We start from the raw sequence: 25,913 nt of genomic DNA, 5'->3' as shown, positions 1-25,913 counted from the left end.
TTTGTTTGTTTTTCATTTTTCTAATCATTAGTGATATTGAGCATCTTTTTTTATGTGCTTATTGGCCATCTGTATATCTTCTTTGGAGAAATGTCTGTTAAACTCCTTTGTCTATTTTTGCATTGGGTTGTTTTCGGTTGAGTTGTAGGCATTCTTTATATATTTTGAGTGTTAATTGCTTATCAGATATATGATTTGCAAATAATTTCTCCCATTCCGTGGAGTTGACTTTGCACTCTGTTTGCACAAAATTTTAAAATTTTAATAAAGTCCAATTTGTCTGTTTTTCCTTTTGTCATTCGTATACTTGGTATTATATCCAAGAAATCGTTGCCAAACCAATGTTGCAAAGCTTTCCCTCTGTGTTTTCTTCTAAGCGTTTTATAGTTTTAGCTCTTATATTTAGGTCTTTGATCCATTTTGATTTAATTTATGTATATGGTATAAGGGAAAGATCCAATTTCATTGTTTTGCATGTAGATATTCAGTTTTTTCAACAATGTTTTCTGAAAAGACTATTCTTTTTCCATTGAATAATCTTGACATTCTTGTCACAAATCCTTGGACCATATATATGAGGATTTATTTCTAGGCTCTATTCCTTTGGTTTGTACGTCTGTTTTTATGTTAGTACCACATTGTTTTGATTACTTGTAGCTTTGTAGTAAGTTTTGAAATTAGGAAGTGTGAGACCTCCAGCTTTATTCTCTTTTAAGGTTGTTTTGCCTATCTTAAGGAGTTGCTTGAGAGTCCATGTTAATTTTAGAATGGATTTTTCTATTTCTGCAAAAAGCCTCATTGGTGTTTGATAGAGACTGGGCCGACTCTGTAAATCACTTTGGTTAGTATTAACATCTTAACAACATGGTCTTCTTGTTTACCCTCATCTATTTTTTTTTTATCTTTTCCTTTTATATGTAAGTTTTATAAAACTATGGTATTTCTTATTCGAATGAGAATGGCGTAAAGAACTTCCTAGAGCTTTTGGTTTCGGTTTCATGCTACTCTAGGCAGCTTGGCTAATTTTGAGAATCTCACCTCCATTTTATTCATAACTTGGGAAAGTTAAGTTCCAGTTACTTTTGCCTTTAATATTCTCTTTTGAGCGATCCCACCACCACCACCACACATACATATAGACACAGCGCATTTTGTAGGTGCACCGAAGAGTTCACTTTTGCATTTCATCTTGAGCACTGGGGAGGTAAGGAGAGCACAGCTGAGGGATGAGGGATGAGCAGTTCTTGCTTTCTTCATCTTTTCTCCAGTCAGTGCCTGCAGGTGTTTAACTTTGCCCTGTCAAAGACAAAGTGCATTCTTTTGTGGTAAGATAAGCGATTCTTATCTCTGTTGGAAAAGAGAGCAAAAGAGATAAGAATTATTCATGAAATAATTTTTGATGAACTTTTCTCTTAAAGGATGAAGGAGATTTGAGGAATAAATAGTTCTGGCTACTTAACTTTCTCTAATATGAAATTCGAATAATTTTCAGTGTTAGATTGCTGATCTTTTTCCCTTCCTTATCCTTTTAATTTAAGCTGTCATTTGATTAATTTGGTTCTGTTTTGTTTTGGTTTAAAAAAAAAAGAAAATATGATTTTCAGATTTTTAAATCCACCAGTAATTACTCTACAACGAAGTCCTGTAAATCCATTGTGTTTAGTTGTTGACTGTATTAGTAAATTTAAAAGGAGCTGAGTTTACCCCTTAAAACCAGGAGTTTCTTCTGTGTATTACTGAGTAACTTGTACATACCTGGGTTTAATATCCAGGACTTGACAACATTTAGGATTTAACATGAGTGTCTGTTCTGTCACAGTAATACCTGATATTTAACCTAAGGCAAGTGGAGTAGCCCTCACACATTCCTTCTTTATCGTTAGTTTTATCCACAGTGTCTTCCTGTTGCTTGTGTCCTTATCAGAGTTTGGACACAACTCTGCTCACCTTCTTGTCTTTTTGAAAACCTCTTTAGGCCAGTGAAGCATTCTGGCTCCAAGGCTGCCTGCCTCCTATCCCCTTTTTAGTTTATCTTGCTTCATCTTGCTCATAACGTGCCCAAATATTATTAGTCGACATAAATTTTTGCTACTGTGTTGTCTCTGTTGGCCATGGGTATGGCTAAATGACTCAAGCAATGGAAATATACTTTCTTTCCTGGCCCACTGTAAATGTAAATGTAGACTAATTCCAAGAAAAGTTGCTGTGTTTGGGGCTTGAGTTTTAGGCACAAAGATTTGCCATCCTTACAAACTCAGTCCTTTATAGTCTGAACAAACTATCTGGCCTTTATTTAAAGCTGAGATCACTTTATTTGTTATGTATCGAAGGACAAGGTCAGGAGAAGGAAAGCTTATTTTCACTTTATCCTAGCAAACAATCCACTTTCATCTGACAATGAAGCTAAAGTTTCACCTAAGCCACAGATACAGGAAGTTTGACTTTATGTAACATCTCTGATCTGTTAGATTTGATGCCTCTTGAGATGGGCAGGAAGAAACAAGTGTGTTCACGAAAATGAGCAGAGAATGATTAGTGCTGTTAAGTGATCCTAACCTTAGTTCGCTGTGGGCTCCAGTGAAATAAAGCTTTAGGGCCTTGGAGGAATTCTCCAATTTAAAGAAGTTCGAAGTTGAGGAAATCAATGCAGAAATTGTTATTCTCCTGCCCAGGTATAGTAATTAGAGCCTATTTGGTATTTGTTCTTTGAGGATAAGATATATGGAGACCACCATGTCCAAAGTATAATTAATGCCTTTTCCTACTAAAGTGAATACTGCCAGTTTTTTCCTTTCTTTTTTTTTTTCCCCCTTTGCTTTAATAGGTAATCTTTTTACTGCCCAGCTGTTAGAATGTCAAAGCTGGAAAGGGACCTAGGAGAGTAACTCAGCCTCCTTATTAATACAGATGAAGTAGAGCCAGAATTTCAGTGTCTAGAATTATATTGAGAGATTGGAAAATAATAGAGGCCAAGGGAAAAGATGATATAGCAATGAAAATATTATCAAGAATTATAACCTAAATATAGAGTTTAAACGTTCAGTCTTTAGAGATGAAAATGCTCTGAATGACTCCTTTCTGTTGAGTAAAAGAAAACTCAGTCTTTTTGTTTCCTAGAATTTAGGTGGGTCCAACATTGCTTGCTAAGCTGTAATGATAGTGAAAATCCCTCAATAGACTGAGCAGCCTTATTTTATTTTTACTGCTTTTTTTTTTTCTTTTGCTTCCTTTTTATATAGTAGATGTGGTGGAGTTACTGTTTTGAGTGAGCCTTTGCTTGAAATCTTCTGCTGTTTTTGTTATTCCAGAAACAGGGTGAGACCAAATGGAAAAACTGATTCCAACCAATCTTCAGGGTTTTTTTGTTTAATAGACTTGGGGTCAGGATTAGTGTTTTCCTAAATTTCCCTGAAGCTTTAGGTTTTAGAAGCCTAACAATTATTATATGTTATTGCTGCCTTTTTTGAAGAAGTTAGTGATCGGGTGCCTGGCCCCTCCTCGTGACCTACCTTTTGAATTTTAAAATGTCTTCGTGGTACAGTGGAAATGGTAGAATCAATCCTCTGCTCGTCATTTGATGCTTAGGAATGTTCTAAGCCCAGTTTTTATTTTGGCACAAAGCCACGTGCGTTCTCCCGGCCAGCTATTTTTGGCACTGTCGTGAACTTGGAAATTAATGAATCTGTTCACTGAAAGTAAAAATTTTGTTCCTTTTCAATTTTAGAAAGGCTTTTTATGTTTCTGGGTCCTTTTACCCTTCTGCTTATTAATGCTATCAAACTTGTGCTGTCTTGAAAACATGCCACAGCAGTTGAGAGTTAATTGAACTCCGAATTTCCATCAGTAATGTGGCTGTAGCCACCTGCAACAGGAATATGACTTTGGAAGGTCTTTGGAAGGTCGTTTCTTTGGCTAACAAAACCACAGTTCACATCAAATAGTACAAAACCCGTCTGTTAGCGGTTCCACCCAGAGCTGTCACATAGTGTAAGTCTCAACAGGCTTGGATCTCCCGCTGTGCCTGTGCAAGGATCAGGAAAGCTTCTAGACCCTGTGGAGTCCTCTGATTCACCCTGTTTTTGAAGGGCTGCTTAGAAAATTACTTGAGGAGGATAGTCTTATTTAGGGAAATATCTTTATACCATACCCCACTCAATCCTTTCCCCCACCCCCACCCCCAAAAAGCACATATTTCTTGAAAGCAAAGTTTGGGAAACTTAGGAGACGGAGCCTGTTAGATAGTTCCTAATGGAGAAATCTGCTTTTCCATTTATTTCCTGTTAAAGGAGCATTCTGGATCCAAAGTGTCCTTACAGATTCAAACTCTGATTTGTAAGAAGGAAAGGAAATTATTTGGAGAAGGTAATAAAGAAAGCATGTAAGAGCTCAGATCTTGGATCAAGACTGCCTGTGTGGCCTTGGGCAAGTTACTTAACCTCTCAGTGCTCAGTCTCTTCATCTGTAAAATGGAAGTGATACTTTGTTATGTAGAATCTAAGATACCATTGATTATAAGGTGAAACATTATTTCGTACCAATGAGATAGTAAAAGCACTGCTATTAAACTAAAATGGTAATCATTAGCAGAATTATTCTTAATTTCAGAGATGTTAAAATGAAAAATATGTTTCTTAGAATTGATGACATAGTAATAATACTTTCATAAGAATTAAGTGACTACATTTATAAAGAACTCGGGATAGTGCATGGCACAGAGTAAGCATTATGTGTCGTCTTTTAACATTATTAATCTTAGTGTTACCAGTTATTATCATTCCCTTACACCACACTCAAAATTAACTGAACTCATTTCTCTCTTAATTTTAGTCACAGTTTGAAAAATGTCACATATATCACAATGCCAAATAGAGTTTTATAGATGGGCATGTACTTAACTTTTACTTACTTAGAGACCGTATAATATACTCAACTCCAGAGCCAGACTGCCAGGGTTCAGATATTAGCTCTGCTACTTATTAAACGTGATTCTAGGCACATTACTTAATCTGTCTGCCTGTTTCCTCCTCTGTGAATGAGGTAACAATCTGCCTTGAACATGTTCATTTAGACAGAGCTCTAAATTCACGGGATTACTTTAGTCTTCTCTAGGGTTAAGTTTCTCACCTGGAGCATCAATGGAAAGAAATATTTCTAAAAGCATACAAAGGATTCAAAGTTTTAAAATAATGATAATTAATTATAGTTATTGTTATATCTAACAGCTAAATATATAGTGCTTACAGTGTGCCAGGTACTGATCAAGAGCTTAATGTTTAAACATTATTTTTGTTAATTGCTTAGTTACTGAAACCTTACAACACCCATGTGGTAGGTAAAGTTATGTTCATTTTATGAATGAGGAACTTGAGACACAGATTAAGTAATTGGCTGTAGCTGTTAGATGATGGCACCTAGGATTTGAACCCTGATAGGCTGGCTCTAGAGTCCTTACTGTCAACCATATGTCTTTATGGAAGGCGTTTCTGTCACAAAGTGGTATTTATTGACCAGACCATTTAATTGGTTTTTCTATAATAAAAAGGTGCTAAGAATAAAGAGAATAAATTCCTTATCCATGACTTCAAATTCAGAAAACTATAAAAACTAAAAGTCTTTTTCTAAGTTTTGGTATAAACTCATTTATTGGCAAGACCTGACTTGAACCAATACAAGGCTATTTAAAGTCTTTATTTAGCTAATTTGGTATGACTGCTCATATATTGTGTTGCAGAAATAATTAATGTGTTTGGTTATGAGTGCTGCTCTAAACTCCTTTGGGATTATTATGCAATATGTAGTATATGCATGGTAGTACCTTGTGAAATTCAAAAAAGTCTGAATTCCAAAACACATCTGGCCCCAGGAGTCTCAAATGACAGATTTAATACCAAAGGTTGTTTTCAGTTTTATGAAATCAGGGTACCTTTAGCTGATGCTAAAACAAGACTTCATCAACACAGTTCATTTTCCCAAATAATGTGTATTTTTTTAATCTGCTATTTTTGTTTTTGCTAGAGCCCCTGAAATTATTCTTGGATTACCATTTTGTGAAGCTATCGATATGTGGTCTTTGGGCTGTGTGATAGCTGAGCTGTTCCTGGGATGGCCTCTTTATCCTGGTGCTTCAGAATATGATCAGGTAAGAGTGTTTAGTAAATGGAATTAGAAGCAAGTAGCTACTAGTGGAATCGATTCTGGGGAGAGAGAAATACTAGTGAAGTATTTAGAGTGGGGAAAGAGTAGTCCAATTAGAATTTTTTAAAGAATAGAATTTTCTTTATCTGCTTCTTAGTCTGAAGTTATATTTACAATTCTATATTCAAAAAAAGATTTTATTTTGTTACTTTAAATTACTGCTTTTCCAGATCTGTAATGATTTATTAGAATATTAACTTTTTTAACTAATATGTTTTGTGAGTTAAGATATGAAAGTAAAGTAAAGATGAGGAATTGAAATTCTAAGAGTGAACTTTGGCTTAGTCATAGCTATTACTTCTTTTAATACACGACACACACTGAAGTAAATGCTCTCTGCATACTGAAACACACTGGGCCCCAGAAGCTGTGATGGATATTGGTCTCTGTAAAATTGGATTTAGGAGGGAAATCATATAAGTTGAAAAGTATGTCTCAGAACAGGCAAGCTTTAGAAAAGATGCTACAAGTTCCTAAGGAGCTGCTCTGAAGGGGGAAAGTTTTGCCATGGAAATAAATTGTGAATTCTCATTTTAAATTCTTTTTTGAAAAATCGGTCTAACCACTGTGCTGTAAGCTCTTTGAGGGCAGAAACTGTTTCATTCCACCAGTATATCCTCAGATCCTGACATTGTGTTTGGCACGTAGTAGGTACAGGTGGTTTGGTTTATTTTTTTATTTTTTAAAGAAATAAATGGTTATCCGGAAGTATTAAAAGGAAAAAAAAGCAAAACAATATTTTTCCCTGTTCAGCCTAGAATTTTGACTCCTTGATCTATTTTAGAGTAGATACCAACTTCCAAAAATTGGACTATTTGGATGTGTCTTTGAAACATGAAAAATGAGTTGCTCATGCCATAAGTAACCTGTTACATTGTGCTTTGTAATTTTTCATCTTTTTTCTACCTTGGAGAAGCAAGCCAACTTTTTTTTTTTTTTTTTAATAACAACAAAGAAATGTGAGGGAGATTAAATGATGGAAAACCACAGTTGATTGAATCAAACCATTAATTGTCCTTTTTGGGTCTCAGACCCTTTTGGGAATCCAATAAAGTTATGGATCTTTTCAGAAAAATATACTGGCAATATTTTGTGTACAGATGGACCCCCGTTTAAGAAACCTTGCTCTGAGCAATTACAGCCTCCAAAGTGCCATTCCTAGCCTAGCCGTTCTGTGGCATCTCTTCAACCTTAGTAAACAGATTGGCATTGTAAATTTTCCTAGGAAGTGGAACCAAATAAAATTAGAGTTAGAAGCTAAGGTACAGCTGGGACTTTCCTTATAAACAAATGATCTGGTAGTTTTCAGAGTTTGCGTTTGGTGCATAGATATGAAGCTGTGAGTGGTAGGAGGAAGTCGGTTTTCCCATGCTAGGCAAATAGGGTGTTGCTGTTGTAGAGCAGGATGGGGGGTAGTTTATCTTGGTAGAGCTCTGATTATACAAAAAGATTCCTATGGCAGTATCCTTATTCTTACGGTTGAGTTTTTTTAAACAACTTTATTAAGATAAAACTCATATACCGTATAATTCAGCTATTTAAAGTGCACAAATTCAGTGGTTTTTGGTATGTTCACAGGGTTGTGATTCATTACCATAATCTATTTTAGAACATTTTCATCACTACAAAATGAAACCCCATATTTATTAGCAGTCAGTCCTCATTCTCCCCTATCCCTGCTCTAGGCAACCACAAATCTACTTTCTGTCTCTGTAGATTTGACTTTTCTAGTGTATCATATATATCACATACAAACTGTTGTCTTTTATGATGGGCATCTTTTATTTAGCATGTTTCTTATCCATGCTATAGCATGTGTCATAACTTCATTCCTTTTTATGGCTGAATAATATTCCTTCGTGGGTATGTATATGTATCTAAACATTTTGTTTATTCTTCTGTTGATGGACACTTGGATTGTTTTCACAATTTGGCTGTTGTGAATAAAGGTGCTATGAACATTGATGTACAAGTCTTCAAGAAGCAGTTTTTAATTTTTGAGTACATGTATTGCTGGGTTATATGATAATTCTATGTTTAACTTTCTGAGGAACCGCCAAACTGTTTTCCTCAGTGGTTATACCATTTTACATCCCCACCAGCAGTGCACAAGAATTCTAATTTCTGTACATCCTTACTAACTTGTTATTCTGTTTTGTTTTGTTTTTTAATTGTTTTTATTAGATGAAGTGATATCTCATTGTGGTTTTGATTTGCATTTCTCTAATGATTAGTGATATTGAATATCTTTTCATGTCTTTATTGGACATCTGTATATCTTCTTTGGAGAAGTTTAGTCAAGTCCATTGCTCATTTTAGAATTGATTTTTGTTGCTTTTGAATTGCAAGTATTTTTTATATTTCTGGGTATTAACCCCTTATAGAAATGTAGAATTTCAGATATTTTCTCCCAGTCTGTGAATTGCCTTTTTGCTCTATCGATCATGTCCTTTGATGTACAAAGAACTGCTTTTTCTTTGTTGCTTGTACTTTTGGTATCAAGAAATTATTGCCAAACCCAAAGTCATGAAGTTCTTCTTCTATATTTTCTTCTGAGAGGTTTGGAGTTTTACATTTAGGTCTCTGAGCCATTTTAAGTTAATTTTGAGTGTGGTGTAAGGTCAAGGTCCAGTTTCATTCTTTTACATGTGAATATTCAGTTTTCCCAGCACAATTTACTAAAAGACTGTTCTTTTCCCATTGAATTGCCTTGAGGTTCTTTTCAAAAATCAGTTGACCATAAACGTAATGGTTTATTTCTGGACTGTCAGTTTTGTTCCATTGACCTATATCCTCTATATCTATATACCGCTGCCACACTGTTTTGACTACTATAGCTTTAGTCAGTTTTCAAATCAGGAAGTGTGAGTCCTCTAACTTTGTTCTTTTTCAAGATTGTTTCGGCTATTCACGGTTCCTTGAGATTCCATATGAATTTTAGGCCGGGTTTTCTGTTTCTGTGCAAAAAAGGTCATTTTTTTAAACATAGGGATTACACTGAACCCATATATTGTTTTGGGAAGTATTGCCATCATAACAGTATTGTGTTTTGATCTATGAACATTTATTTAGGTTTTCTTTAGCACTGTTTTATAATTTTCAGAGTACAAGTTTTACACATCTTTTTTTAGATTCGTTTCTAAATATTCTATTCTTTTTGATGCCATAATGAATACAATTATTTTCTTATTTACATTTTCATATTTTCATTGCTAGTGCATAGAAATACAGTGAGTTTTGTAATTGATCTTGTATTCTGCAACCTTGTTGAACTCTTTTTCTAATAGTTTCTAATAGAACTCTAGTTTTAGTAGGGATTTTTTTGGTGGATTCCTTATGATTTTCTGACTATAAGATCATGTCATCTACAAATAAAGATGGTTTTATATCCTCCTTTTCAATCTGGATCCCTTTTTATTCCTTTCGTAATTACTGTCTTTGAACCACTAGTACAGTGTTGAATAGAAATAGCGAGAGTGAACATCCTTGTCTTGTTCCTGATTTTAGGGGGAAGGCATTCAGTCTTTCCCTATTAAGTATGATACCAGCAGTGAATTTTTCATCGATGCTGTAGCTGAGATTTTTATAGCAGATGTTTGTGAGTCTTGAAATCAAATGTGTGTACCTCTGTAGATATTAGCTAATGGCTTCAGATTTGTCGGGAACTTTAGAATTACTTAAAATAACAAACGACAGTACTTTTTGTTTGCATAAATGTGGAACTTTTGTTGTTACTTTATTTTAAGTTTTATGAAAAGCAGTATCTGGATATTAGCTTCCCATTCTGCCTTCATATTGAAACTTTTATTCTATAATATTAAAATTTTAAATGTTTTAATTTCATAAGTGCTTCATTGTAAAAAACTTAGAAAAGATGTGCAGTAAACCAAGAGACAAAATTTCAGCCTTCAGTAGTTCTACCCTCAGAGGTGACCTGTTAGTTATATTTTGGTATATTTTGTATTCATATATTGTTAATTTTCATCTCGTGTTTGTTGAGTACCTGCCTACTTTGTGTCAGGTCCTCTGGACACTGGGAGTACAGTGCTAAACAAAACATTGTCCTTGTCCTCATAGAGGCTGTAATTTGGTGATGGAAAACACATTAAGTAAAAATCATAAAAATTATTATATAATGCAATCAAGATAGATTCTGTGGAAAAAAATGTAGTTTGCTGTGTGTGTATGTACGCACACACATGCATGAATGTAAGTATCTCCTGACCATTTTTGTCTCTATGACTCTTGATTATACTTATTTTTTACTATTGCCACTACTGTGATAGAGGCTGTCTTCATCACTTACCTGGGCTACTAGAAACTCCCCTTTTATCTACTCCAGCCTCACTCCAGTCTTTTTTACACAGTAATTTTTTCCAAAACACAAATTTGATCATGCCACTCCCCTGCTCTTCTGCGATCTCCCATCACTTGTAGAGTAAAGGGCTTACTCCTTACTCTGACCTCTGAATCCCCGCATGGGTTGTCCCACCCCTTCCTCTCTCCCTCTCTGGGTTGATCTTAAAACCTTTTCTTTTCCTTTTTTCCTTTTTTTTATATTTTAGCCCCATTGGCATCATTTCAGCGCTGGTTAAGAATATGCTAGCTTCCAACACAAGTCCTTGCACATACTGTTCTCAGAGCCTGGAATGCTTCTCCACCAGCCACTCATTTCATTTAGTCATTGCCTACTCATTTATCAGCTCCAGTGTCACTTCCTCAAGGAGCTTTTCCTCAGCAGTCCCCAGTCTAGGTCAGGTTCCTTTTTAATGTATTTTCATAGAAGCCTATTTATTTTCTTCAGAATGCCAATTCAGTTTGAGTTATGCGTTCAGTGTCTGTCTCACTAGGTTGCAGTGTGTGTGAGAGCATGAACCATGTCTATATTTAAAATCACCACCGCCTGGCATCATAAATACTTACTGAAAGAATGAATGAATACGTGCTATATATACATGCTATATACGTTTCAAATACAGATTTATATAGAGAAACATATTTCATCAAATCTAAGACACCATTGATTAAAAGATGCACCATTTTTCTATACCTCTAAGAAAAAATGCTGCCAATTAAACTCTGGCAGCTATCAGTTGCAAGACACATCTTGGTTTCAAAGGTGTTAATATGAAAAAATGTGTCCCTTAGAACCAGTGAAATGTAGTAATTAAAAAAAGAGTGTGATTATATTTAATTTGTAATGTTTTTCCTATTTAGTATATTGTGAATAACTTCATATGTTAACAAATATATTTCTGCCCTGTTATTTTAAATGTCTGTATAGTATTTCATTGTACAGATTTTATCCTAGATTTTAAAAAACATTTTACCTTTTTTTATGTAAAAGAAGTTCACATTTAAAATGTTTTTATCCACGTTAAAAAAAAAGTTCGTTGTTTTACTAATACTGTGTTTTGGTTTTCAATTATTTAGCTCACAAAGATTTTGGAATAACATCCTGCCATTGTCTAAAATTTTCTTGTGATAGCTTGCCAGATTTAGCCATGGTCGACTGACCTCTGCTTTACATTCTTAAAAAATTGTCAAGGACCCTAAAGAGCTCTATTTATATAGCTTACATCTATTAATAAATACTAGCATTAGAAATTAAAACTGAAGATTTTTAGGGGGAGAGGTGAGAAGTAAGATTTATTTCTTTGCTTACCAATTTCTATCTTAAGTATAGCCATTCACATATGGAGGTGGGTGGTAAAATAAAAAAAAACACTTCTCGCATTGCTCTCGAGTGGGGAGAGAAGCAAATCGGCTCTTCTGTTGCTTTCCTAGACTGGGAGAACTATGGAAACAAACAAGTGTGAACTATTAAACTGGGAAATTTTTAAAACAAGCATACACAAACACATTTTATTAGCCATCAGAGCAGTGACATTGTTACACGTCACCTATGGGGTCTCTGTATGCCCATGAGAAGAGAATGAAAAGGCGAATAACTTCCTAGTATTAATAGTTTTTACTTCACAGCCCCCCTGAAAGTATCTTGGGGACCACATTTGAAAACTGCTGGCCTAGCTTGTAACAGGTATTCAATAAATGTTGAATGAATGAATGTAGTACCCATACGGATGTGGGCATAGAAAAGCTAAATTAAGTGCCTAATTTTATGGTATGAGAGAGAAGCTGTGTGGCAATTTAGAGTAGGGGCAGTTGATAGGAGCTAAAGTAGCCAAGGAAGAAAGAGTTTATAGAAACTTTTTCCTAATTGTTTTAATTTGATAATCTATCAAAAAAACTAAAACAAAAAATCTTGGTAATCTGTGAAATAGAATTTGTTGAAAACCATTCAGTCATGTCCTAGAAATCTTAAAGTTTTCTGAACTTTATAGCAGAATTCTACAGAAAAGCAAAAGAGGTTACTCGCAAAGTTTCAAAATGGAGTTTTCCTTTGTCAAGAACAGATAGTAACAAAGAAGTTACTAAATAAGTATTTGGGAATTACCTGTAAGTGGGTTAGCATGTATTTGTATGTATAGAGAAATTTCATTTGTATTTATCAGAGTTAATTCTTTGCAGTGCCTTTCTTTTGTGGCTAGAGCTAATAATGTTTTGGTGTAAAGGTTTTTAATAATTTCTTTTTATTCCAAATCAATGTTTTGATGGTTTCGATGTTTCAGATTCGTTACATTTCACAAACACAAGGCCTGCCAGCTGAATATCTCCTCAGTGCTGGGACAAAAACAGCCAGGTTTTTCAACAGAGATCCGAATTTGGGATACCCACTGTGGAGGCTCAAGGTCGGTCTCCCGGACTATCCTACCCATTTCTGTACTTCTCACTCCCAACTTTAAGTGTAAAATCTACTTCTTAATAATCTTGGGGTGCAGGAGGGAGAAGGGCTGGGGGGAGGTGTATGTTTGCAGGAGGAAATACTTTGAAAAATTATTTCACTGTGCCCATTTAGCCTTATTCTTAGTTAAAAAACAAAACTTTTAAATGCCAGTTCAATCCTCTGAGGTTATTTTGTATATTTGAATCAGCAGCTGAGAAGGGGGTATGGACACTAGTGCTCACTATTAAGAGTAATTTAGTGATGGCTTATTTTTGTAGAATTCTTAATAAATATGACAATTTTCTAAGTGCCCACATTAAGGTCTTATATATTTTCTTTAAACAAATACTGCTGTCTGCTTCCTAGCCTGCTGCTTTAACTTGAGAGATCTGAGGAATTTGATTGACCCTGGGATTCTGCCTCTGAGCCTTGGCATAGTTAGTATTTGAAATATCATCTCATTTGAAAGTAGCTTTAAGAGAGAAAGGGTGATGTCCCTTCTTTCCTGACATTCTTGAGGAGCTGTGCTGCACCATTGCTTGCACGTTTATTTTATCACTGTTGAAAGGGTGACTAGATATCAAGGTCACATCTCTGCACCAGAAGATTTTCTAGTTGTAAATTACTTTCATGTTTGCCATCTCTGGTTGGCAAGGTGATGATACTCGTTTCTTTGTATTCTGGCTTTAATTAAGAATACAATGTGAAAATAATATACAGATGGGATTTTCTTGAATCTTTATTTTATAGACACCTGAAGAGCATGAATTGGAGACTGGAATCAAATCAAAAGAAGCTCGGAAGTACATTTTTAATTGTTTAGATGACATGGCTCAGGTGAGTATAGAGATTTTCAGAAAGCCATGCATTTATGTATCTCTTTACTCAGAGATACCTTTCTCTGTTGGTTATAGTAAAGATAGATTCAATCTGTTATCTACTAACATTTTTCATTTTTTATAGACAAAATGCATTAATATTCTGCCATGTATTAAAAGAGCATTTAAATCCTAACAAAGGAAACTTTTATATAGTTCTTCCTTGCTTTCGCTAAACTGGTATTGTTATATGTCAGTATTTTGAAATATTGTTTAAGAAGGTTTCTTTCTTGTCCATTTCTTCTAAATACATTCTTAAATAAGAGCTAACATTCATTGAGTGCTTATTATGTTCAAAACTTTTACACTCAGGTCTAATCTTTTCAACAATAGAAACTTTTATATTTAAGTAATAATGGTCACTTTTGCTTAAGTTGTTTGATTCAAATTTTGAATGAACAGAAATTTATTCAGCTTTTTTCTACCAACAAACTCTACCAAATTGAAGATTTTATTAGACAACGTAAGAAGAGCTTCTGCCTGTGAAAACGATTATACTGTAATAAAAAGAATTTTGGGGGGTTTTTCTTTTGAGCACTATACATAGAGTTTGAAGAGAAAGCAGCTATTTAGTGGCAGCATTAAAGGTTAAAATGAAATGTAATATTTTAATATTTTCCTTGGAAGGTGAATATGTCCACAGACTTAGAGGGAACAGACATGTTGGCAGAGAAGGCAGATCGGAGAGAATACATTGATCTGTTAAAAAAAATGCTAACAATTGATGCAGATAAGAGAATTACTCCTCTGAAAACTCTTAACCATCAGTTTGTGACAATGACTCACCTTCTGGATTTCCCACATAGCAATCAGTGAGTATGACATGGTTTGGGGCATTTTGCCATGATGTGGTCTCTCTTGAGTTACCATCTTTTATTTAGGTAAATGGAAATATCACGAGAGCATCAGCTTTGGGGCTTGCATATTTGGCTCACTGATGCTTTTCTTTCTTATTAAAGAACTATGAAATTAAAAATTAGATATGTATTTTTGCTCTTTATAGTCTTAAAAGACTGATTCATTTTATCTGAAAGTACTCAGGGCAATGGGGGAAACATTGATCCATATTCATTTTGAATTGTTTTCTTGTGTTTAAATCTCAGCATTCATTTCATTGACTCTTTACTCTCTCTTTTCAGTGTTAAGTCTTGTTTTCAGAACATGGAGATCTGCAAGCGGAGGGTTCACATGTATGATACAGTGAGTCAGATCAAGAGTCCCTTCACCACGCATGTTGCCCCGAACACAAGCACAAATCTAACCATGAGCTTCAGCAACCAGCTCAACACAGTGCATAATCAGGTATTCAGGAAATGGTTTTGGAAACCCAAACCTAAGTGGGGTGGAAACCAGTAAGAATACAGGGTGAGGTAAAGAAACCAGCTTTTGCTTTGGTGGTCTTGTTGCTTCTTAGGGTAGACTGATAATACCTATCAGTAGTGTAGTCAAATAAATGGAGTCTGGCTATTGGACTGCTTACCGCTGTTAGTTGTACTGACTTTAGCCAAATAACTCTTTCTCTGTTAAAAGATTTTTATGTGTCTCATTATATCTACCGAAGGGTGTTTCCAGTAATTTTTTTTTTTTTTACATCTGTACATTAGATTCCAAGAACTTCTCATCTTATAAGTGAAAGTTTGTACCCTTTGACCACCTTCGTTCATTCTCCCCTCCCCGCCTTCCCCCTAGTAGTCACTGTCTACATTCTGTTTCTGTGATTGGATGTTTCCAATAATTTAAGAGTGGTTTTGCATTTCTTTACTAAACAGTGATATTTACATTTAACTTTGTTTCTGAAAATGTAAGCTTCCTAATCTTTTAGCTAGGTCTACTTTATGAGTGAGATTTGGTGGGATTGCACACCCAGCAACTTTTTGTACAGAAAGAGGAGGTAGGAAATATATACAGAAGAGGCACATAGCCTCAACCAGTACAGGACCACTTTTTATTCTTTGTTTTCTTAATTCAACCATGTACTAGGCCTTAAATTTAGAGACTGGGAAAGTTTCTTAAGCAGAGAGTTATTTTCTTTATGTATCTTTAAAGACAGATAGTATTACTTTTAAAACTAAGTTTTTCTGGATGGATTCTCTCTGTGTAAATATATTGTTATTGTCGTACCTGTATACAGCTTTCATCCTTTTGTTTTTAGGCCAGTGTTTTAGCATCCAGTTCTACTGCAGCAGCTGCTACTCTCTCTCTGGCTAACTCAGATGTCTCACTGCTGAACTACCAGTCGGCTTTGTACCCATCATCTGCAGCACCAGTTCCTGGAGTTGCCCAGCAAGGCGTCTCCTTGCAGCCTGGAACCACCCAGATTTGCACTCAGACAGATCCATTCCAGCAAACATTTATAGTGTGTCCACCTGCTTTTCAAAGTAAGTGGGGAAACTCCTATATCCTGTGTTATTATATTAGACCTACCCCTTTTAGGCAGATTTTGATTAGGTATCTAGTTGTTTACTTTGATCTTTGGCAAGTTTAAACTGTCTCTGATCATGAAAGTAACTGAAATTAACAAAGTAGATTTCCCCTTTTTTATATTGGTTGTTTATCTGATTATGATACTACCTGACACATGACAATTCAATTAACGTTTTCTTGTTTGAACTGCCTGATACCAATTTTCTTGTCCATTGAGACCTTATACCAATGTCACACATCTCAGATAAGCTTGTATCTCAATATGCAGAATATATACATCTAGAAAAGAATTTGTTGTAAACACAATTGCTATATATTGACTCTTATTTTCTGTAACATTCTATTATAAAATTATAGTGTTCCAAATGGTAATTTTTATTATCAAATATAAAAAATCATGTTTAAGAATGTAGGTACCTTAAGTTACAGGAAAAATAAAGATTATTATTTATTGAACTGAAAAAATTCTACAAGCTGAGTTGCTTTTGTGGAGAAGGCATTAAGCTTATCTGCTTCAGCTTAAGAATCATTGTTCCTATGAACTGCCAGCAGAAAGACAGGCTGGCTGAAGAAGGTGGCTCTGATCCCATATGTGGCAATAAGATGTTGATTTCCACATTCCCATCCTTCCTCATTTTCTCACTATTGTATAATTCAGTCTGTTCACTTCCCTTTTTCCTTGCAATATGGGCAATATGTGCTTTTGATCTGGTGAGCCATTTAAAAGGTTAAATTATTTTAAGGATGTTTTCTGACAACTCATGACTTTCCCCTTAGAAAGTCAGTGTCAGTGCCCTGTGGGAATAAACCAGGATTCAGGCTTCTTGTAGCACTTTACGTAGAAGCAGGTAGCATTTTTACTGTTTTACTTGAGTTACTTATTGACTGTGACTCTTTTGTTTGTTTGGTTTCTGACAGAGTCGGAGCAAGCTGAAGGAAAAGAGGGGCTAGGGGAGACTGAGAGATTACCGGGAGGACAGGAGAGCGATAGCGGTGTAAACCGGGGAGAAACCGCAGGGAGAGCGGAGGAGCAGATTCCAAACCCGTAACTGCACATCTAGCCTCACTCCCCAAATTATTTTCTCTGTGTGCTTCCTAATAGTGAATTCTGTACTTTGGGTTGTCACATGTTGAATGATTCTTCTACTGAATTTAGCAAAATAGCAACCCTGCTTCCCGCCACCTTTGCCAAAGTGAATTTCATTGGAACAGTTTTTAGATGTGGGATTTCCAGGTTTTCTGCTTCTTCTCAGATGATATGTCAGAGATGAGGCAGAAGACTTTTTTAGTTCCTTTAACAAAACAAAATGTAAACTGAAGAGGTAGAGGAGAAAAGCAGTATCACTTTTGGTATAATTAGGTGAATATCAGCTTTGAAAATTTTTTCCTGTTTTAATAAGTTTATCACCTGAAGAGCTAGGTAGAGCAAATTTTAAAATTTCCAAATGAAAGAGAATTTTAAAATTAAGGTAAGGACAATGAAGAAAGCTGATATATATTACTGTATGCCAAATAATGTTTTTAGTGCTTCATCTCACAAAGAAGCTAGGAAGTGGGTAATGTCATTAAGCCCTATTTACAGTTGAGAAGGTTGAAGGCCTTTATAGCTAGTGTTAGAACCATAATTTGAACCCAGGCAATGGGATTCGTATCTTATGTATTTTGAAGTATTATTCTGCATGACCTCTCAGTATTTAAACTCAAATAGCTGCAAAGAGTTTGTCAATTCATTTGCCAGCCACAGCCATATGCTGGTTTCTGCCCAACAGTTGTCTGTTCCAGGTTGTCTACTTTTCTTTCTCCATCTGCTCTTCTACAATATGCTTGTACTTGCAAGAGAAATAGATCCTCAGAAATTGGACAAGTTTCTTCTGTTTCCCATGCTTCCACGGATTTTGTTTTAAAGGGCTGTGTTGAACAGAAACAAAACGAAACAAAAATGGAACCCTTCTTAATTGGGGGCGAGGCGGGGGTAACCTTCCAAAATGTTGCCTTTTGTTAATTCTTTGTTTCCACTTGGGATTCCCTGAAGAAGCTGGTTTTAAATGAGCTTGATAGCTGTGGCTTAGCCTAAATTACTATAGCCATCTCATACTGAGTTACATTTGTAGGTCAATACTATAAATACTACTTTCTATACTCTCCTAGTTGACCAAAATAGATTCACATTTTGCTCAGTGGAAACTATTATTCTATAATTTTGTCCCCTTTTACTTCATCACCCTCGGACACATAGATGAGCTTCTACAGAGAACATTTCATCCTAAATTTTGCCTCTTCAGTTCCTACAGATCCATAATTACATTAACATTGTTTTGTAGTTAGCCATGTGTCCTGGGAGTATAGACAAGGATTTTAATAATGCTTAGCATTCTTATTAGATAGGATTGCCTTAGGAATAATGGATGGTCAATTTTTTATCTGGATATCTGGATTTGCTACCTTTTATTTTTATATAAGTAGCACTTTTAAAAAAGTTATTAGAGTGTTTTAATTATGATTTTACTAGTCTCTTACTTTGTACACGTGTTTATGTTTTCTTATATGACAACTTCTTACTAAATTACCTGTAAATTACCGAAATGGAACATTGAAAGACTCAATTTGCTGAAAACAACAGTGTTAGAGTTTATGAGTTGTGCCTGTTTGGTACCTCCATAGTAACATTGAGAGAAATTAGTTGGTGATAACTTAAAAAGTGTCATTGGTGGAGAACCTAATTAAAATGTTTGTATTGTCACTTGAAAAAACTGAAAGCATTAGTGAATTAGAGGTATAACAGAAACTTAAATTCTCTACATTGAAAGTTTCGATAGGTAGGTTTAAAAGAAAGCTGTATCAGCTTTGGAAAATTTTTTTCCTATTTAGTAAGTTTATCAACTGAAGAGCTAGGTAGAGCAAATTCTTGGCAAAGGGAGAACTATCTTGAGAGCCCTTCTGTTCTTCAGAATATGATATTCCCATTTGTAGGAAAGATTTATTCACATTTTGTACCCAGAGCATAGTGAACAAATGAGACATGGTCATTGTTTTAAAGGCAGTACAAAGTTCTTGATTTTCCTAGCTGCCTAAGCTACAAAAGAGCCTTCTTAGAAAGCTGTCGATGACAGGATCAGATTTCTAAAATTAATAGGAAAAAATGTTTCTGTAAACCAACATGTCTACTTCTAAAAATATTTTTATCCCAGGCATAATTTCTTAAGTTCGCATACAAGTTAAAGAAAAAATATGACTAATTTGTGAATTAAGTGTTATTTTTTGAGGAGAGGGGTAAAACATCACCCTAAAATAGCCTAAATACAAGTATAATTTAACATGATAAATATTTAGTTTTTCATGTTTTCTTATTTAATTTAACCAAAAGTTATAATTTTATTTAAGTCTTTGCTTTTTAATCAGATTACATTTTAAAAACATGTTTTTTTTTCCTTTAGTGGATCAAAAGTTGCATGTAACTTACTAAGTGAAGATTTTTGTTTGTTTTTGCCTCTACTGTTTGTGGGAATGGGATGGATGTTATATCTTAAGTTTTATAGGGTTAAAAAAAATTAGAATTCTCTTAAATCAGCCCTCCCTGTATCCAACATATTTTCATTAATCTGAAAGGACCATGTCTCCCTTTCCTTAACTCCCCAGACTTCTACGAAACTCCTTTGTTTTGTGTCTGGAATTAAAATCTAAGTGATAGATTATTTGCACAGAAAAGCTAAAAACAAACAGAAGAATCCCAAGCAAACAATACCCCCAGACCTGCTAAAGCAATTTAACTGTGATATTGTTTTCTGCAGCTGGGCTACAAGCAACAACAAAGCATTCTGGATTCCCTGTGAGGATGGATAATGCTGTGCCTATTGTACCCCAGGCACCAGCCGCTCAGCCGCTGCAGATACAGTCGGGAGTTCTCACACAGGTAATACTCAGTGTTGCTGAAGCGCTGTTGAAAATCAGATATTTTGTCCTATACAATGGTATTTGCTTTGACTATAAGATCTTTCTTGGTCTTGATCAGTGGACTTAAACCTCTCCAATGGAATGACGGAGTCGTTCCTGGCACTGTCCCAACTCTGCCGGCGTTCGCCGTAGATTTGCAGGGATGCGTATCCAGACTTTTTATCATGGTGCTCCTTGAAGTATAGTACACATGTAACAACATTTTGGTTCTAAAAATAAAAGGTTCCCTTTTGCTCACTTAGTGTCCTCTTCGCTCAGAATGTCATCACAGTTGGGAGGCTGGATCATATCAGTATGCCTCCTCAAGTACTACATTCCTTGGTTCCTTGCGTTTAACTAGCCTGTAGAAAGCTTTGAAACTTTATACCTGCCATGGAACATGCGACTAAAAAGGTCAAGAAAGATCATAAAGTATTCATATAAGCAGCAGATATTCTATTTTCCATTCTCTATATAAATGGCCCAGGACACGCAGGAAAGGCTGAAATCCACAATCCCTAATTTGCGAGTGGGAATTCTTAATGCGTGCCTTTGCAAACTGAGTTTTGTGTATCTGACCACCCGATCCTGCCCAGGAAGGAGTCCTGTACTTTTTTGCTCTAGGCCATTGACATTGACCTAGTGGGCCAATGCCGTGCAGAGTTGAAGGGGAATGTGCATTTTAGGTGCTAGAAAATGACTGCTTGTTGTCGGGAATAACTTGGGGGGACGAGAACCCTTCCGAATCTGGACGACCTGCCTCGGTGTTTGTTTCACTCACCTGCCTGATCTGCGTTTCAGGGAAGCTGTACTCCACTAATGGTAGCAACTCTCCACCCTCAAGTAGCCACCATCACACCGCAGTACGCGGTGCCCTTTACCCTGAGCTGCGCAGCCGGCCGGCCGGCGCTGGTTGAACAGACTGCCGCTGTACTGGTAATTCCCTCACTTGATTGTGTTACTAACGGAGTTTCTTTGGTTTATTTCTTTTTTTATTTTTTCCTGTTTGTTTTCGTTGTTTTCTTCTGCTTTTATCATTTTTTTTTTTTTTTTTATTCAACTCAGTCTTTGCAGAGGGCATGGAAGCATGTGCCATCTTGTGGCTGTGTTCTTGCTACATCTTTGATGTCTCATTGTTTTCCTTCCCAACATTTGCCGAAGCACTGTTTGGCTCTGATGTTCAGTGTGGCTCTGTAAGGAGCCAGGTCCCTTGATGCTTCTTTGCCAGCCTAGCGTGATGCAAGCTTTTGCTGTAGTGTCGAAGAGCATCAGCGCTGTTACCTGTGTTTTGCCCTTTTACCCTCCGATCCTAGAGCATGAAAGAAATGGCCTTTAGTTTGGCTCTGCTACAGGTACCTGGATGGCCAAAAATTGAACTCCTTGGCAAGTTAGCTTCCTTATATGTTGTTTTAAGCTCCTAAAACTTTCATGCATGTAGACTTGTTTAAGATGCCCTTAATTTATTATACCGTCAGTTGATAATAACTTTCCATCTGTGAACACATGAAGATAATTCTTTATACCACCCGTGATCAGTGGTAGCTTGTTTTTCTTTCATTTAAAGATGTTCCCTTTAGAATCCTTTTAGATTGTATTTCATTTGTTGGTCAAAACTAAAGGTGGACTCACTTTTAGAGATTTATGGAGAAATTAATTATTTTACAAATAAGTCTTTATAAAAAGGTGAAAATATGGCTGAAAAACTTCATGAAAATAGAATATTTGTTACTAAAAGCCATGAGGAAAAGTTATTAAATACAGCAGCAAATGTAGTAATATAGAGCTCTGAGATAGGAAAAACCAACAAACAGGACTTGAAGATGTATCTCAGGATTTATAACCTTCAGAGTGATTTTTGGATGTGTTTCATTTATTTGGAGGAGTTAGAATCATTTATTGGCCATCCAGTATTTCATTATTTGAAATTTAAAATTAGGCAAGCATTTAAAAACGTACTTGATTCTATTGAATCCTGACATTTCTACATCTTTCAAAGAGGCTTTCAGTTTCTTTTGTTGTTTCTCAAGGACTCATGTGAGTGAAAATACTTCTAGAAACATACTTTGGTTTTTGGAATTTCTTTGGTTTTCAGTTTGAAAGTCTTTATCACCTCTAGATTAATTATAAGTATAAAACCTGAGTGCAAGGAAGTCAGACATATGTCCAGCTCACTTGATTCAAGACACTAGTTTTAACTTGCTCACCTGTAGTTTCGAGGTTAGGAGTGTTAGCTGACACTTCTCCTTTGCTGCTTCTCTTGAGTTTGCACTAGCCATTTGCTAAGCTTTGCATATTTTTGTTCTTCCTCTGTCAAAACAGTTTCGTCGCTTGGAACACCAGATTTCTGCCTCACATTGAAATGTTATTTCTTGCTCTGTATTAAACTACATGCTTTGTCTTGTGCAGGTGTTGGCTTATGGAAAGACGCATGGTGTGACTTAACATACTTCTCTTATTTTTTGTTTTGTTTTGTTTTCAATTCTGCTTGTGGTAGCAGACGTGTTTGCAGTTTCTCTGCTTTGAAGGCTTCTTGTTTGGAACCAGTATTGGTAACAAGTGGATCTGTTACTTGCAGAAATATTTTTAAAACAGTGTCTTGATGGCCTTGCAGTTTGAAATTCAAGAAACAGAACCATATGTACCCAAGTACTGTAGGTGATTGTACTGTAGAAATGAAGTTTTAAAAGGAAACTTTCAAATCTATTTTCTTTTTTTTAGAAAATGCCAGAATTTCTCTAAGAAGTACAGAAATCATTAATATGTTGCTGTCTATTGCAAGTGACATGTCTTGTTAAAAATTAGAAATGATGTATTTTCTTGTAGTGATTAGTTTTTATGTTGAAGTATGTTTCTACAAATGATACATAAAACAGTGTTTTAGGTAACTTAAAAGATATGGTGATCTCTGCATCGATTTCATAATATTTTACTTAATGCCTTATTTAAAAATTCTATTAAATGGCAATAAAGGGTGAAGCTAGCTTTCTCTTGCTGGCACAGGAGTGTTTGCCAAAGGATTTTTGGCCTTCAGTCATCCACATCTGGCTCCATTTTCCAAGTACTACCCTTTTAAAAAGGAACAATTCTCTCCTTTGTTTTATGGGTTAAAATGACCTCTCATTGGCACTCACATTTTTAAAACTCCTATTTTTAATCTCAAGGGAGCTGTCTTAACTCTTTCTAGGGGTATTTTTAGAATCTTTGCAAAAATAATATTCCAGCATTTAACCAGAGCTTACCTGTGAGCTTTCAGACGCCTTTAGAGTATTGTGGAAACTCTTAACCACAGGGGTCTTCTTTTCTTTAACAGCCTTGTGGTCAGGTTGTGGAGGTGGCCAAGACACAGCAGTGTGTTCTTTTCCCCTAATTACAACACTTGTAACCTTGAGCCCCTCTGACCTTTCTTTTTTAATCTCTGCAAGTTAACACTCTACAAGCAGCTTCTTTTAAGATGTGAATTTTTCTTTCATCTAAAAAACAAAATAAAACCCACTAAGAATGAGTCAAGTCTGGATCTTTTTGTGTGTGTTTCCTTACAGCAGGCTTGGCCTGGAGGAACCCAGCAAATTCTCCTGCCTTCAACTTGGCAACAGTTGCCTGGGGTAGCTCTACATAACTCTGTCCAGCCCACAGCAGTGATTCCAGAGGCCCTGGGCAGCGGCCAGCAGCTCACAGACTGGAGGCGAGTGCCCTGTGTTCCTCTCGGGGTGATTTGCAAGGGCAGATTCCTCTGGGTGGGCACACTGGATGATGTGGTGAGACTGGGAAGAAAATAAAGGGAAGAAGAGATTTAGTTCTATTTAAAATCCTTTAAGAAGAGAACCCATGTCAGGCTAGGAGACGGAGGTATAAGAAAACTTTTAATATAGGAAAACAGGCTCTAAGATCAGGAATCATTTACTTCGGATTTAAAGACAGTCTTTGGCCATTAGAAAACGTAAAGCTTTGTAATCCAGGTAGGCGTATGTAGCAAAATCAGCTTTTTTTGGTGGTTTTAAGTGCTTGTACTACCTACTTGGCCCCGGTTTCTCACGTCGTGGGTGCTCACTGCCCTGTTCCTTCCGTTGGTGCAGGAATGCGCACTCTCACGGCAACCAGTACAGCACCATCATGCAGCAGCCGTCCTTGCTCACGAACCACGTGACACTGGCCACTGCTCAGCCCCTAAATGTCGGTGTAGCCCATGTGGTCAGACAGCAACAGTCCAGTTCGCTGCCATCAAAGAAGAATAAGCAGTCCGCTCCAGTCTCTTCTAAGTAAGCCTCTGTGAGAGCTGATAGGTAAAACCGGGCCAGGGCGAGAGAGACGCCGCCCGGCATTTCGAGCGTTGCGTAGACCCCTTCGGGAGGAAGCAGCAGGTAGCTGCCAGGTTGGGGGGAGCTGATCTTCCCATCCGGCACGCGGACCAGGTGCGCTGCCCCTTAGAACGCTGGCCTTCTTTATGCCATCTTTATTTCTCTGCCCACTTTACAGAGTGCAATTTAACCGTGGGGTAAAGGGCGTACAAAAATAAAATCTACGTGGTATTTTGGTGTTCTTGTCCCTGGAAACCCTGGGTAGAGTGGTTAGTCTATTTTTTCTTGGAACTTTTATTGTTAAATGTATTGGATTGATGATTAAGTAAAAAGGCAAATTGGACAGAGTTCTGGGGAACAGACGCATAGTCTGGGGGGCCAAGAACTGAATGGTCTTATGCTCTTTCTCTGCAGGTCCTCTCTGGATGTTCTGCCTTCCCAAGTGTACTCTCTGGTCGGGAGCAGTCCCCTCCGTCCCACATCTTCTTATAATTCCCTAGTCCCTGTGCAAGATCAGCATCAGCCAATCATCATTCCAGATACTCCCAGCCCTCCTGTGAGTGTCATCACTATCCGAAGTGACACCGACGAGGAAGAGGACAACAAATACAAGCCCAATAGGTAAGAGGGTGAAGACTCACTGGCTCCGTGGCTCGCTGCCTTGGCCTTAGACCGTTGGCTTCAGGCAAGTGGCCAAGTTTTGGCTATGACAGGAAGGACTGAAAAGGAGCATTTTGAAAGCATGGCCATGGGTTAGTGAGCCAGAGTACTCAGGTTTCCCCAGCCGAGTGCTGTCAGGTTTTCTGTAACACTCTACATGTTCATCAGGTAAAGCAGCCCTTCAGACACGCTGGATGGAACGTGTATATTAAGTTGTCAGGCTGCTCTAGCTCGGAGTGCGCGGTGTGCTTCAGACACGACCCCCTGCCCTTAGGGAACCGCAGAGTCCGAAAACATACGGAACAGAGGCATTTAAACAGCAGTTAATTGCCGTGAGTCAGTAGACATGGGATTATTTGAAATCCGTGTAATTTCTTAATCTGAAAAGGCCTCTTTGGAAGAGGTAGAACTTTAGATAAGGCTACCTTCCTTTTCTCCCTCCACTATATGACCTGAAATGTTAACAATTTAAGAGTAATTTTCTCTTATCGCAGCGCCTTAATCCAAGTCCTTAACTGGGCAGTTAACTAAGAGTGGATACATTTAAGAACTGTGATACATACCTCTCTCTTGGTGAAAAGATACTGTAGTCAGTTGCCTTGATTTTTCTGGGTTGTATTCTTCATTGGGGTGTTGGCATTAGGCATTAAGAAGAGAGGTATAAATAAGCCCACTTGTACCTGAGGATTCAGACATGAAAGTAATTTAGGGGACTTTACAGAGTCACATATAAATGAAGTTCAA

The 25,913-nt window shown here is 36.6% G+C and overlaps 1 protein-coding gene across 6 annotated transcripts in view; it reads left to right on the top strand.

Annotated features, from left to right (window-relative positions):
* HIPK1 (homeodomain interacting protein kinase 1) overlaps positions 1–25,913 on the top strand; it is a 49,271-nt gene that overhangs the window by 14,799 nt on the left and 8,559 nt on the right. For 4 of the 6 annotated variants that reach the window (XM_036235062.1, XM_016124380.2, XM_016124378.2 and 1 more), the window contains exons 3-13: positions 6,016–6,139; positions 12,828–12,947; positions 13,733–13,819; positions 14,488–14,672; positions 15,000–15,162; positions 16,013–16,238; positions 20,073–20,194; positions 21,016–21,150; positions 23,754–23,896; positions 24,288–24,470; positions 24,924–25,130. In XM_036235062.1, the coding sequence (XP_036090955.1) occupies positions 6,016–6,139; positions 12,828–12,947; positions 13,733–13,819; positions 14,488–14,672; positions 15,000–15,162; positions 16,013–16,238; positions 20,073–20,194; positions 21,016–21,150; positions 23,754–23,896; positions 24,288–24,470; positions 24,924–25,130 (1,695 nt within the window). The remainder of the gene's footprint in view (positions 1–6,015; positions 6,140–12,827; positions 12,948–13,732; positions 13,820–14,487; positions 14,673–14,999; positions 15,163–16,012; positions 16,239–20,072; positions 20,195–21,015; positions 21,151–23,753; positions 23,897–24,287; positions 24,471–24,923; positions 25,131–25,913) is intronic. The other 2 variants (XM_036235063.1, XM_016124379.2) reach the window with 1 other exon arrangement.

Source organism: Rousettus aegyptiacus, unplaced genomic scaffold, assembly GCF_014176215.1.
Source record: "Rousettus aegyptiacus isolate mRouAeg1 unplaced genomic scaffold, mRouAeg1.p scaffold_m13_p_17, whole genome shotgun sequence".
NCBI lineage: Eukaryota > Metazoa > Chordata > Mammalia > Chiroptera > Pteropodidae > Rousettus > Rousettus aegyptiacus.
This window is presented reverse-complemented; position numbering and strand designations above follow the sequence as displayed.